The following is a 13,967-nucleotide window of genomic DNA, read 5'->3' on the forward strand; positions in this document are numbered from 1 at the left end:
ACTCATTTATGCAATGCATCTGACCCAACCTTGTAGGTTCGTATGTCTCATACAAGTCGGCTAACCTTGACCCTCTAGCGTATTTGGTTGAATTCAAGTTAAGCAACAATTTTTTCAAAAAAAAAAATTATATAATAAATGTTAAAGAAAAAAATGATATGAGTCATGAATATTGATTGAGGGCTTAAACATTGGATAAAAACAGAGATTAAAATGGGATTCTAAGCAACCAGCAAGTCACACATGGCAAAAAGAGAAAAAAAAAAAAACAATTTGTATGTCCATGCGATAAAATTTCCAAAACTAAATTGGCTTGGCTTGTAACTGCATCAATAGGTCCGTTCTAGTCAGATGGGTTCATCTTGGATAAAGTTCAGATTGTACATCATAGACCTACAAGCAAGTTGGGTTGGCCTATAAAAACTTGATTTGTAACTTTGACCTGGCCCATTGCCGCCTCTCTGCTGCAGAAATCAAAGTGAAAGTGGACCAGAGGCTTGACACATCAAGTATCCATCGGTTTATACCAAGGATGCAATTTGGGTTACATTTAGCCCAAACAAAATCGGTCCAACTCACTTGTTGCTTTTGGGTTGGAGTGATTTTTCTTCTTCTTTTTTTTTTAATGAGTTGATTTTGCCCTCAAAATTCCACTAGGCAGCCGCATGGATTTTTTCGGATATCCTATCTATCCCGAATTCTAATAGGAATAATTTAAGAAAACCACTTAAGGTTTGGGAAGATTTTGGAATTTAAAATTAAAATTCGTTACCGTTTGTGATGGATTTGAAATTTGACCCCTAAATATCCGCTATATGAGCCTGATTATATATACTAATAATTTTTTTGTAAAAATTAATATATATATACACACACACAAACAAAAGAAAGACGAGGGGACTTGAACCCCAAAGCTCAAACACAACTAACCTCTGCCATATATTTTTGATCTTAGTAAACTATATTATTAGTTATATTATTGATTTTTACTTGATATTAGTTATCATGCAAAAGTCTTTCTTACTACCCTCTCCCCTCTTTCCTCTTCCCACCATCTCTCATTTTATTTTTTTTTGTAATTCTGGATTGGGTACTCGCTCAACCCAAATAAAGATTAATTGGGCAGGTTCGAATAGTCGATGAATTTATTATTATTATTATTATTATTATTATTATTATTATTATTATTATTATGGGATGGGTTTGAAAATTTTGATAAAGTTTTAGCTGGATTATCGAGCAATCTACCCAAAGAACAGCTACAATTATAAACAAAAAAAAGGTGAAAGGGGGTCATTTTGTTCAAGTCTCCATCTACACAGAATCTAACCCCCTACGTCTCTGGTGAGATTCATGGCTACTTTCTTAAAAAAAAAAAAAAAGAAAAAAAAAGAGGAGATTTTTCATTCAACTAATCTGCCTTACGAGGAAATTTCCGATTGAGAGTACTTGCATCAAGTTATTCAGTGAGTACTTGGACAAGCAACATCATCCACATCTGATAAGATTGTACTCTCTGGAACATAGGCAGAATACCACCCATGGGCTCAAACTCACAGGGCTCAACCTAATCCTCTCTCGGCCACTTGGGGGATCGCTCCCCACCCGAATCATTCCTCGGTCCCACCGGTTCTTCCGCTCAAGAAGACCTGACCTGGCCAACTCAAAAGTGTGACCTCTGGTGTGTCGCTGTTCCTTTCGCAAGTTCTGAAGTCGCCACATCAACCGGTCACATATTAGAGTGCGTGGATCGGTCCCATTATTAAAAGTTTAAACAGAAGATGACGCTCTAATCGGTCTCCTAACATAAGCTTGGACCAATAGGCTGTGGCCATTAACGTAATCTAATCTCTCCATCGTCATCAGAAGGGACGAAGCAATCGAGTGAAGAGAATGTCAGGGGCGAGGACGTGGTCGTCTTCTTCGTTATCGGATACGACGCCTCTGCTCCCGCTCCAGGCCGATCGGGCCTCCACCGCCACCCTCGAGATGGCCGCCGCCGCCCCCGCCCCCGCCGCCTCCCGTACCGTCTACCTCGGCGTCGACGTCGGCACCGGCAGCGCCCGGGCAGGCCCGTGCTCCTTCTCCTCCTCTTTATCCCTCCTCCTACATCTTAACCCTCCTCTTCTTCTGACTGGATTTCCTTAGTGCTTGTTTGGTGTAGTTTGATGTCGGAATCTTTTTGTTTTTCCGGCGCCGGTCGATTGATCGATGCTTTTCGAGACATTTGCACGAATTCGTTATTTTTTAATATTTTGTGTTTGAAGATAGGTTCAGTTTTGCATCGAATTATTTCATGAAGAATTCATTCTATTTCTAGTTTCCCTGATCGTCACGATAGTTTTCCGAATGAGGATTTCTCTTGCTATCTAACGAATTGCTAGATATTTCTGCTTAGATTAACAAAAATGAATCATCTAAGTTATTATGGTCTCTCCTCTTTTTGATCTTATCGATTTTTATGCGAGGGCGTGTCATCACTCTTTGATCGACGAGCAAGTTATAGAACGCCATAATACGTGATATTTCCAAGCTTCTGCTAATGATTGTGATCTTACTCTACATCTGCCTTGACATATTTTTCAAGCTTGACATTCGTGCTGTTTTGCTAACCATGTTTTGATCTTTACCCTGTCTTAAATTCTTAGTCAGATGCTCACTTCGTTGTAGCTAAAAATCAGAGGCAGCAAGGTAGGAATTCTAGGGAAATAAGGATTTGTAATGCTGAGTGCAAATAGCTATGTTTATATATCTTGATTGTGCAACATTCTGATCCACAAAACTCATAAAACAAATAAGTCTTGTGTAGATATCTTTAATTTGATTATGGTATTAATAAATCACATTTAAAAGCAGAGAGAATTCATGACAGCCAAGATGGTTCTGTACAAATCTGTAACAAGATGATGTGGTGAGTGGAATAGCCAAAAAGAAACAGTTATGGTAATATATGAAACCTCCTAAGTGGTTGCTTCTGTAGAAATAGGTTTTTCTTAGGCCAAGCGCTTCCTTTTGGTGACAATAATCCAATAAAATTTTACTGGATTCAGCTAGGATTCTATTTTAATACCTAGCAGGTGCAACCTAAAACTGTAAGTCTATGTCCGAGCCACAAGCAAAGGCAACCTAATTAGAGATGAATCAAACACATGATAAGCCCAGTCCGTACCCAGTCCACCTAAAACTGTCAAGCCAAAATTACCTCAAGACACAATATTAATTGTGTGATGATCCAGCCAACAGACCCAACTTTGGAATTTAAGTACAATCTACAAGGGAAAAAATGATGCTAGGAGGGTGGTTGAATTTTCATCCAAGAAATTACCTTCTTCCCTAACTCCACCTCAGAATTGGTGATCACTTTGTCTTGTGGCACACCACTGGTTAGCATGAGACATCCCCTTTTCTCTCTTTCCGTTGCATGTAAGATAGTGAAGGTAAAAGATGGTCTAATTTAAAATAATCAAAGTCCTTGTAGATCAGATTATAGTTATTTTGCAATCTATGAAGGTCTTACGTTAGAAATTTAAGAAGGCACGACCAGAGTTTGGGCAGAGTCAGATTCTTTCTGCACCTGTTGGGTACATCACAGACAATTTCATGCAACCTTTAGAAATGGATTGTATATTGTCAGAAGTTGGGTGAGTGCTCAACCAATTTGAAGAGGTGTGAATGTCATTTACTCAAAGAGAGGCCCATATGATCACAGATTGGCTTGCAGATGGACTAGAAATCACAGTCAGGATCAATTAAGACAAAGAAACTACCTGCAGGAATTACTTTTGTTGGTATGTAGAAATATAGCACTACAAATGTATGTGAGGGAGAATTGATGTTGTTGTATTTTTTATAGTTCAGGAAAATGAAGAAAAGAAAATCTTGTCATCTATTATCATGACATCATCTGCAAAAAAACATTTGTCAAGTGATGTTATCTCAAATAGTTTTTGTTGCCACACCATAAGAGATTGTTTCGTTCTGTTGGCAAAAATGTCTTTGTTATTTTTCTGGAAGTTCCCCTGCAGCATTTTTTTTAGTTCCTTTGGGAGATTTTGGGGCATCACCATCGAATTTTTTGAGATAAAATCTTGGTATGGTTTGAAGTGCATTTAGTCGGATGGAGCATCCAAGTCTAGAGAGAGTAAAAAATTGTAATTTTAATTATGGATTTTCGATGTTTAAACTTCCACTGATATCCTTAATATTGATCTCTCTTTATTTTCTGACATTTTTTTTCAATAATAACAAGCTATATTGCCTTTTTTTGGGTTGATGAATTTTATATCTGCAAGGTCATTGCCCGTCTAATCTTTTGGCACATTGTTTATGTATAGCTTCATGATATTTAGAATTCCAGCTTTGCATTGTTTCACCCATGCAAAAAGCTTACAAAAATACAAATTATTACATTATGCTAGTTTCTGAAATTCAAAATGTTATATCTTGACTTTTTTGATTTTTTTCTTATTGGTATGACCTTTTGATTCAGGTCTCTTCGATGATCAGGGTAGGCTGCTAGGCTCAGCCAGTAGCCCCATACAGATATGGAAGGAACGAGGTTGTATTGAGGTTGTACATTTGTGGAATCTATTACTTCGGTTTATCTAGAATATTTGTAAAATGGCTGATATGATAACTGCTGCTAAAATATGTCTTTCTTCAAATAGCAATCCTCAACAGATATCTGGCATGCGGTATGTGCAGCTGTGAAAACAGCATGCTCATTGGCAAATGCCGTTGCTGAGGAAGTGGTTGGTATAGGATTTGCAGCTACTTGCTCCCTTGGTATGTCACCTCCTTGCAGAACATTTTTTGTATATTGACTATTTGTGTGCTGTAAGAAGTGGTATGTAAAACCTAAGCTCTTTTTGGAATTGGGTATTGTTTGCAGTTGCCGTCGATTCTGATGGATCTCCTGTTTCAGTTTCATGGAGTGGTGATGCAAGAAGAAATATCATAGTATGGATGGACCACAGGGCTGTAAATCAGGCTGAGCACATTAATTTTCGCAACTCGCCAGTACTACAATATTGTGGTGGGTCTGTCTCCCCTGAAATGCAAGCCCCTAAGGTAACCAAAGTATCCTGACTGAGAGAATCAACAGTACCTTTTTTTTATCAGCAAATTAAAGAACTATGTTGATCCTTTTATCTGTTTCCATAGTCTTGTTGCTGTTACTCTTTTGGTATATGCAAAATACTGGCTCTGTAGAATCTACACAAACAAGCTGATGTTTTGGGCCATTAGATTTTGGTGATGTTATTAGGTTATACCATAGCGGCATGACTGTATTTTTTTTACCATGGGATACAGCAACCAAGCTGAAAAGTTTGTAAAATGGATAGCTAGCACCCATTTTATCATCACTAACAATATCTCAGGTTCATCTTAGACTTAATCACTAGACAATGTTTTTATCATTAAAGTGGTTTGATGAAGGGTTTTCTAACATCATCTTCTTAACATGAAGTCACTATACTACCCCTTCAAGTCTTTTGGAATTCTTACCTTGGTTTTAAAGTAATTCTAATAGAACACTTTAGTCTGACCAGCATATTTGCCTTTCTTTCTTTCTATCTCTCTCTTTTGGGATGGGGGAGAACATGGAGGTGTTGAGCATTAAAATTAGGTAATGCTGAATCCTTTTATTTTGTTTATTTTTTTATTTGTTTCGGAGGGGGATTGCTAAGGAACATTAGTAAATGTTTTTATTTTCACCACAAAGTGCTTGCTTTGATGGTATTATCTTGTCCCTTGCTAAGGAACATCAGGGGTTTGATTCCAAGTGGTGTGTACCCTTGCTTTGACCTGCGATTAGCAAAAGCCCAGGTTCCATGAGCTTTGGCTGTTGGACTTGGTCTGCCTGGAGGCCTAAGCTCCTACCTAGGTGGGTTGGGTTGGGGTGGGTACCTGCTGATTGGGTTAGAGCGCCTCCTAGTCTCAAAAAGAAAAGAGAACTCTCATTTTCTTTTAATAAATTTTAGGTGGTGCCATCACTTTTTCTCAAAATTATTGCATAATTTATTTGTGAGAATGTGAATACTTATTTATGTACATACATTCATTAATATGTATGAACATGTGTACAATCACAAAAGCATAAATGAATATGTGTATGTGTATATGTACATATGTATCAAAAGAGTTTGTTAAAACATGAACTCAGCCCTTGATTAGGAATGTATATCAAGGTCCAAAAGAGAGAATGTTGTTTTAGATACACAACATAAAGAGGGGCATGTATATATTCATTAGTTCCCTATCCAACTTTAATAATGTTCAATGTTGCACATCTAGGAAATGCAGTATTTTGTGATTTAGGGGGAACTTTTGGGAAGGGATGGAATGAAGTAGTGGGACAGTGGGGGCAGTGGGGCGATTGTAGAGGGAAAGGAGAAGGCTGGAGATTCGGTGATAGGGGTAAAGGTGGCAAAGTGGTGGTGTTGCTGCTCAGAAAGGGAGAAAATGAGGCCATTTGGTGAAGGGTTGAAGGTATCTGCTGGTAGCAATTGGGGCATTTAGGGTTTCAGCGAGGCAAACAGAAGGGAAGATGCCATCCTAAGATTATTTACTAATTCCTGGAGTTGCTTTCTTTCTTTTCAAAAATACATGGCTGAGAGATCTAAAAGATTTGGGCCAGTACCCTAATAATGGTAGCTCAGCTATACTCTGCATGCATGCATGCGTGCATGCTTGTGCATGAGAAGCAGATTCAAAACATATGCAGGTTCCAATATCAAATGCATTTTTCTCTCTCTGAATAGTGTCTTTTCAAGTCTAGGGGAACATAGAAGGCTACTCTGTAGGTCTTTTTACCTGCTGATTAGTAACATCCTCTTGCTTGAAGTTAACTTGGTAAGGGATTCAGTACTGGATCAAAAGGTTGACCTCTGATTGAGAATTGTCTTACATTTTTTAGACCTTGATGGATCCTACTTGGTCCAGAAAGCTGAGCCTATTTAGATAAATAAAGTTTGTTGGTAATTGTATAGGTTACCACAGTCATGTTGTTAATCTATTAGAACAGATGGTTCATGACTAAAGGTTTCAAACATTGTTGTAATCCTGCTTTTGGATAATAATTAAGGTGGATTATTAGAAAACTGTGGTGACATTGTAAGTTCTATCATAAGCTTGCATATATGTAGTATATGAAAGGTTTGTATGTAATATGGAGATCACCAGACACCCTTCTTTTTTTACACAAGCCATGGCTAAAGAAGCTTGTTGAACTTGATCTTAATAGTTGAAGAATCATTATTTATCCTCTTGATATCTTAATAGTTGAAGAATCATTATTTATCCTCTTGATATCTTAATAGTTGAAGAATCATAACTAGAACGTCTAAAATAAATATATGCAGCTACTATGGGTAAAAGAAAACCTGCAAGAATCTTGGTCCATGGTGTTTAGGTGGATGGATTTAAGTGACTGGTTATCATACAGGTAATTCTTCTGATAGATCTCCCAATGTTATTCAGTGATTTATATAATTTATTTGCACAAGGCGTTGAAGTTAATTATTTATTTACATGACAGCTCTTTTTGTTATTTATAGTATGAATGCATTTTTGTAGAGCAACAGGGGATGATACTCGGAGTTTATGTACAACTGTCTGCAAGTGGACATACCTTGGACATGCACACATGGAACTAGCTAGTGAGAAAGAGTCTCATATTATGGAATCTTGTGGATGGGATGATGACTTTTGGGAGGAGATTGGCTTAGGAGATCTTGTGGAAGGGAATCATGCAAAAATTGGTATATTATTTACTCATCTCATTTCTAATAGTGCTTAGTTCTCTGTAGTGATAGCCTCAACTACGCTGAACAAAAATTATTTGCAAAATTACATATCTGTTTCTTATTCAGTCCTTCATTTGTTAAATTGCCACGTGACGTCTTCTGTGTTGCATAACTGTGACAAGCTTAAAATGACATTTGGAGTGCTGGCAGCAACTATGAAGAATCACAAACTACTGAATATGTGCACGTGATATTATGTGAGACACGGAAAAAAGAAAAAGCAGTGGTGCTGAAACCATGTTTGAAAAGATATCTGATGTCTTTAGTTGCTCATAAATCTCTTCTTCACCCTATGATTTTAATGCTTATTTTTTTGGATAGTTTGCCAAACTGGTTACTTAACTCATATGCAACACTTTCTCATTTGTTTACTTACATAATAGAAACCGATAAGAATACCAAAGTTTTGCCCAGGCCTAGATTTAATTTGGTAAATCAGAAGCTTTATAAAAATTAGTTGCTGATATGCATATATTTTACATAGCAGGTATCTATTAATAAAAAAGAATGCATCACAAGGGGACAAGCTTTGCTCTGTGGAGAAAGGCTTGGGCTGACAAGCATGATGGTGCGGGCTCAAGTCTTAGGGCAGCCACTTTATACAAAAAAAAAAAAGATAAAAAAAAAGGACAAAGGTTAGGTCTGTCCCCAGTCTGCCGTTCTAGGATCCTGGATTGCGAGGACCATAGCTGGGGTAATAGCCTTTTTTTAAAACATAATTCTGGGTCACAGTGCAATAAGCTATGGGACTTAGAGAACTTGTTACCTCCTTTTTCTGGTTTTGCTTTTCGGCTTTCCTATGTATATTGCTTAGATGGATGATTATATATGCTCAATGACTTCAATTTTTGGATTATAGATAACAATTCTGGTTTTTCATCAATTAATAGTCCAACTGTGGGAGAAATCTTTACAATTCTGAAAAACATATAAATTGATTCTCTCCTGCAAATTCATTTTGATGTCATACTACCATTAGGCACCTTGACTGAAGTCTTCGAGTCAGTTAAGTGGGAAGGCTGAAGCTTTTCTTTGAAACATAAGCTGATTGAAATGGTTGGTTACAGGAAACATATCTGGACCTTGTAATCATCATTTCATATCACAAACAGACAATTATAGTGCAAGCCTTATTTGCTTCTGTACAGTAAGGGCCTTTTTCTTTTTTCATGATAGAGAGGAAAGCAGGAGATGTAATGCAGATCAGCTTTCTATGGAAGTAAAGTTGTAGAAGCAAAGAGTCACTTTTCATATAAAAAGAATTAGTTGCCTTCTGGAAGCATTATCAATGATCAACAAACCCATATGGCATGCAACACTTTGTTTCTGACTTTGTACCCCATGTCTTTCATTTTATGGGTTTTAGTTTTGTCCGGAGCTTCGATGCTAAAAATTTGATTTAATTGGTTTCTTGGATGCAGAAAATTTAGGTGTAAATCTGGTGATGGTATTGGGCTCGGTTTTGGGGTCCTTTTAAAAGAGATGTCAGGATGTTAGTGAGAGCTAGAAGTTCATCATTGGGTTGTCTTATTAGGCAACTTGTTTGACAGTAAACAAATTGGCTGAAAATTTTCTCTAATGGATCTACATGTAATGACAACCACTTTCGCTACTTATAGGCTATGCAAATTAGTCAGGCTTTTTTCTATGTTTTCCTTCGGTCATCTTCTATGAAAGCCTGTGGCTGTCCCCTTCTCAATCTATCGTACCATTTCTCAATCTTGTAATTTTAACATCATCTTTGAATTTGTCACACACTAATGATGTGGTATAAACAATGCAAACAGGACGGAGTGTTGCTTTTCCTGGTCATCCTTTGGGTTCTGGTCTGACACATGCTGCTGCAAAGGCAAGAAATTTAGTAGTCATGAAGTCTGATTTCAATGGCAATGCTTTGAGATCATTAATGTGGTGAACACACATGTTACTAAAAAAATACGCCAACTATATAAATTGCTTATTGGAGGGTGGCTGTATGTCAGATTGTAGTATCTACATTGCATCTCTTTTAATCCTTTTAAAGATCTTTTCAATTTCAGGAGCTAGGCCTATTAGCTGGAACACCTGTTGGAACTTCACTTATTGATGCCCATGCTGGTGGTGTTGGGGTTATGGAAAGCATGCCTATATCAGAGTCCAGAGCTGATGGTGTGTGTTACTGCCAGATATGCTTCATTTTTTGATTATGATTATTTATACATAATGTCCTGGTCAATTTTAAGGCTAGATGTGTATTCCTAATGGAAGAAGTTTCCGTGTTTCAGTGTCTGCTGAGGAAGTCATATGCCATCGCATGGCTTTAGTATGTGGAACATCTACTTGCCATATGTCTGTCTCACGGAACAAACTGTTTATACCAGGTGTATGGGGACCATTCTGGTCGGGTACATCTCTGGCATGTGATATGCATTGGTCACTATATCCTCTTTACCTGCATTTTTCTTAATGCCTCTTTGTTGGTGTTGGTTTTCAAATCTATTTTCTTTATTTAGTATGATCAGTATATACTGACATTCTTGGTGGTTGGCATATTAATAACTATGTTGCTGTTGATGCTTTTGCTTGCATATTTAGCCATGGTGCCTGAATACTGGCTCACTGAAGGTGGTCAAAGTGCAACTGGTGCCCTTCTAGATTACATGGTTGAGAACCATGTTGCTGCTCCTCTCCTTGCCAACCGTGCTGCTTCGCAAAGTAAGTTTCCTGGTTTGTATCTGAAGAGAGGTGATGCTTCCTGATATGGCTTTTTGTTTTTGTATGCACAAGTACATTGTGGTATCAGTTTCAGAAATGTCTGAAACATTTTCAGACGTTTGAAGCTAATACTGCTTATACACAAGCACGAAGATTGTCATTACTTCAGCTGATGTCCAAAACCAATTTCAGAAGCTTGGGGCTAATTTTCTTAGTGCATATTGTCTAGGTATTTCTCTATATGAGTTGTTGAACAAGATATTGGCATCCATGATGCATGAAAGCAATATTTCATTTCTTTCTGCCTTGACTAAAGACATGCATGTCCTTCCTGACTTTCATGGAAATAGGTATGGAAAGATGTTCAGAAATCTCCTACATTCCTAATGATAGTATGAAGTCATATAATTTGATTTAGATGCCCTATTAGACCCTAATTCTGTTTCTGAAATACATATATGGTTTTAATGGGTTAGGTCACCAATTGCTGATCCAAACTCCAAAGGAATGGTTTGTGGTTTAACTCTTGATGCAAGTGAGAAACAATTGGCACTTCTATACCTTGCAACAGTTCAGGGCATTGCGTATGGTACCCGCCACATAGTGGAGCACTGCAATTCTCATGGGCATAAGGTACTGATTAACTTATCATTTTGAGCACCTTGGTATGAATACTTATTTTGCTATCCTTCTTTAGACGCTGTGTGCAAAAGATTGCAAAATCATATCCACATGTAGCACCAGGTAATATTTTATGCATCGAGTAACATTTCAAGTCATGTAGCGTAATATTAAGTTGTCGGAAGCATTTGTTACCTTAGTACATCCTCTATTGGTCAAAGGATCACATGAAGTTTTGATTAAAAAAAATATGGATCATGTTAACTATCTGACAAAAAGCAGAGCAATAGCCTGGAATAGATAGCGGCAATCAACAAAGAACTCCTAAAACCTTCACTTAAAGCTCATGGACATGTTGGTCCTGGAGTCAAAAAGGAATGCCCCTGGTGAAAAGCATATTGGCTTATGCTGTCATTTTGGAATAAAGGATTTCAACTATGCAATGTACATCCAAAATCTGCTTCCAAAGTTCCATCTCTATCGAGCAAAACCTGCATTTCATAGGTCACTGAGCAAAGACGACCAAAACTATCAAGGATGATATAATGCGTTCAGGGTTATCTTGCATAAATTGTTAGATTTGGACTCGGCATCTAGATAAAATAAGAAATGTTATGCATACAAAATTGGATCAGTCAAGGTGGTGGTAGGGATCCTCAGTGAAGATTAGATGAGGGATACTGTTGCTTGGATAAATTCAGTGTGAGAAAAATGTGGAATATTTTGCAGTTTTTTAGGTGACTGCCCCTCTTGACACTATGTACATATGATCAATCTTTGTTAATCTGCAGATTGACACACTTCTTGCGTGTGGTGGACTTGCCAAGAACCCATTGTATATTCAAGAGCATGCAGACATTGTAGGCAAGTCTCTCTCTCTCTCTCTCTCTCCCCCCCAATCCCTCCCCCTTCCAGCTCACATATCTGGGTCATGGAATGCAGGACTTCCTATCATTCTTCCAAGAGAAAATGAGCCCGTGCTTTTAGGTGCTGCCATTTTAGGTGCTGTTGCAGCCAAGAAATACTCAAGCCTTCATGATGCTATGAGAGCATTAAATGCAGCCGGTCAGGTATGTGATGACTTGTAGCATCTTTATTTCTCGCAGTCTAGTTATCAGCAGATTTTTCTGGTTTGATGGCCACAGGTTGGTCGATGGAATTATAATTCAATTAGGTTTGCTTTGAATCATCCAGAAGCTATTCAGAATTGTGGTGAAGCATTTTACTTCATCATTAATGATATTTTACAGCCCTGATATTTTACTCGAGGGGCATGGCACGCTAATTTGCATCATTTTGGGACACAAACTTTTTAGCATCTTCAGGTAGCAATACTTAATGCGAGTTTTCGCAGGTTATTCGTCCATCTAAAGACCCAAGGGTGAAGAAGTATCATGATGCTAAATATCAGGTTTTCAGGTCACTTTACGAGCAGCAGCTTTCTTATCGTTCAATCATGACGCAAGCATTGCAGTAGAGATGCATGGTAGCGCCTTGGTTGTAGCCTTGGCTTTCATGGCATTGTAGTACAGAAATGTCACCCGCACTGCCAAATTTTTGTGTAGTTGAATTTTGAAAATAATTAAAAAAATACAGATCCTTTTGCGGTCAATCATTTATTTTTTCTTCAGTTATGAATATGTATAAATATTTGGAAGGAAAACAAAGAAGGGTAGAAAAACCAAAGATCCCCCGCAAGGAGAGGTAGGGCTGCTCGGGGCTCACAATGGATCACCTCCCCGCCCGGCCGGGTCATCCCGTGGTGGTGCCTTCCGAACCGGTCCGGTACAGCACCCCGATCGCCAGGAAATGAGGAGCTTATCTTGCTCCCAGGAGGATAAAAATGAATTGGAAGTAAGGGGAAAAAAAACTCTTTTGGAGATATCGGATTACCTAGCAGATATATCATATTGATGCAGTGATGTTTTAAGTAATCTTGTAATTATTTGCTAATTACTGAACGATATATGTATATCACAAAATATTTATAAAATATTATGAATAATTAGTATAAAAATTGTAAAATAGAAGCAAGTACTCTAGATCATGATAATCTAAGAAATAAAGATGATACTGCGCACTGATTATCATCACAGACAGAACAGATAGGAACACGGCATGTTATGACGATGACAGCCGCCGGAGAGAAGTTTAAAGGCAGCTAAGAATTGGAGACATGGATCATGATCTTCTAAGTCATGACGTATTAACCAAAAAAAAAAAAAAGCATGTAAAGTCCCAAACTATTATTATAAACAATATGTCTTACTGCTTTGGAATGCTGAATATGTAAAAATAGCCAAAAATGACAAAAGAACGGAAGGGCGTGTTCTTCTCGAATAAGTTATAAATAAAACCTCGGGAACTGAGACTAGCTTGATAACTTCAACTGCGGAACTTTATAACAAGCGAACGGATAAAGATGACTGAAAACAGCTACTTTTTCTGCGGTATGATCGAAGTTCCAAGAAACATTCTATATTGAATCTGTGCTGATGGATGATCAAAGAACCCAATTCGCTGTTATTCCCCCGAAGATGCAGGATAAGGCCCCAAGCAAATTTAAACATATCAGCCATCCTCCCAAGATCATACGGCTGAGATCAAACAATCCAAAACGTGCCAGCGAGCGAAGCGGAAGAGGGGATCAAGCAAGATCCGATCGACGCCGCGCGGAGGGCTACCCGGACCTGGATGTTGACTCAGGGTCGGCAAAAACGAGAAGATCGTCGGCGCTGTCGCCGCAGCTGGAGGAGTCGAAGGTGGGGGCTCCGATCTTGGTGCCGACGACGTGGTGGACGGTGAAGATGTCATACGGCGTGATGTTGGCCTCCAGCAGGCCGT

General features: G+C 38.2%; 1 protein-coding gene across 2 annotated transcripts; it reads left to right on the plus strand.

The window, feature by feature from the left end:
- Positions 1-1,883: 1,883 nt before the first annotated feature.
- LOC103707093 (FGGY carbohydrate kinase domain-containing protein) lies at positions 1,884-12,753 on the plus strand. 2 transcript variants are annotated; one of them, XM_008791454.4, is made up of 15 exons: positions 1,884-2,071; positions 4,490-4,569; positions 4,668-4,785; positions 4,892-5,070; positions 7,365-7,447; positions 7,579-7,763; positions 9,596-9,657; positions 9,848-9,956; positions 10,073-10,192; positions 10,383-10,502; positions 10,732-10,852; positions 10,979-11,135; positions 11,915-11,987; positions 12,066-12,193; positions 12,478-12,753. In XM_008791454.4, the coding sequence occupies exons 1-15, from the start codon at positions 1,894-1,896 to the stop codon at positions 12,598-12,600; spliced, it is 1,836 nt and encodes a 611-aa protein (XP_008789676.2). In that variant the 5' UTR covers positions 1,884-1,893; the 3' UTR covers positions 12,601-12,753. The 2 variants fall into 2 exon arrangements, with proteins under 2 accessions (XP_008789676.2, XP_008789677.2); XM_008791455.4 differs by having other exon boundaries at positions 4,925-5,070.
- Positions 12,754-13,967: the final 1,214 nt, after the last annotated feature.

The sequence above is a fragment of the Phoenix dactylifera genome, chromosome 7 (genome assembly GCF_009389715.1).
Source record: "Phoenix dactylifera cultivar Barhee BC4 chromosome 7, palm_55x_up_171113_PBpolish2nd_filt_p, whole genome shotgun sequence".
Lineage (NCBI taxonomy): Eukaryota > Viridiplantae > Streptophyta > Magnoliopsida > Arecales > Arecaceae > Phoenix > Phoenix dactylifera.

Excerpts from the sequence above, each read along its gene's own strand:
- LOC103707093 (XM_008791454.4), top strand. The coding sequence starts at position 1,894 with ATGTCAGGGGCGAGGACGTGGTCGTCTTCTTCGTTATCGGATACGACG. Across the intron at positions 2,072-4,489 it reads CACCGGCAGCGCCCGGGCAG|GTCTCTTCGATGATCAGGGT; the intron begins GCCCGTGCTCCT and ends CTTTTGATTCAG. Across the intron at positions 10,853-10,978 it reads CCTGACTTTCATGGAAATAG|GTCACCAATTGCTGATCCAA; the intron begins GTATGGAAAGAT and ends TTAATGGGTTAG.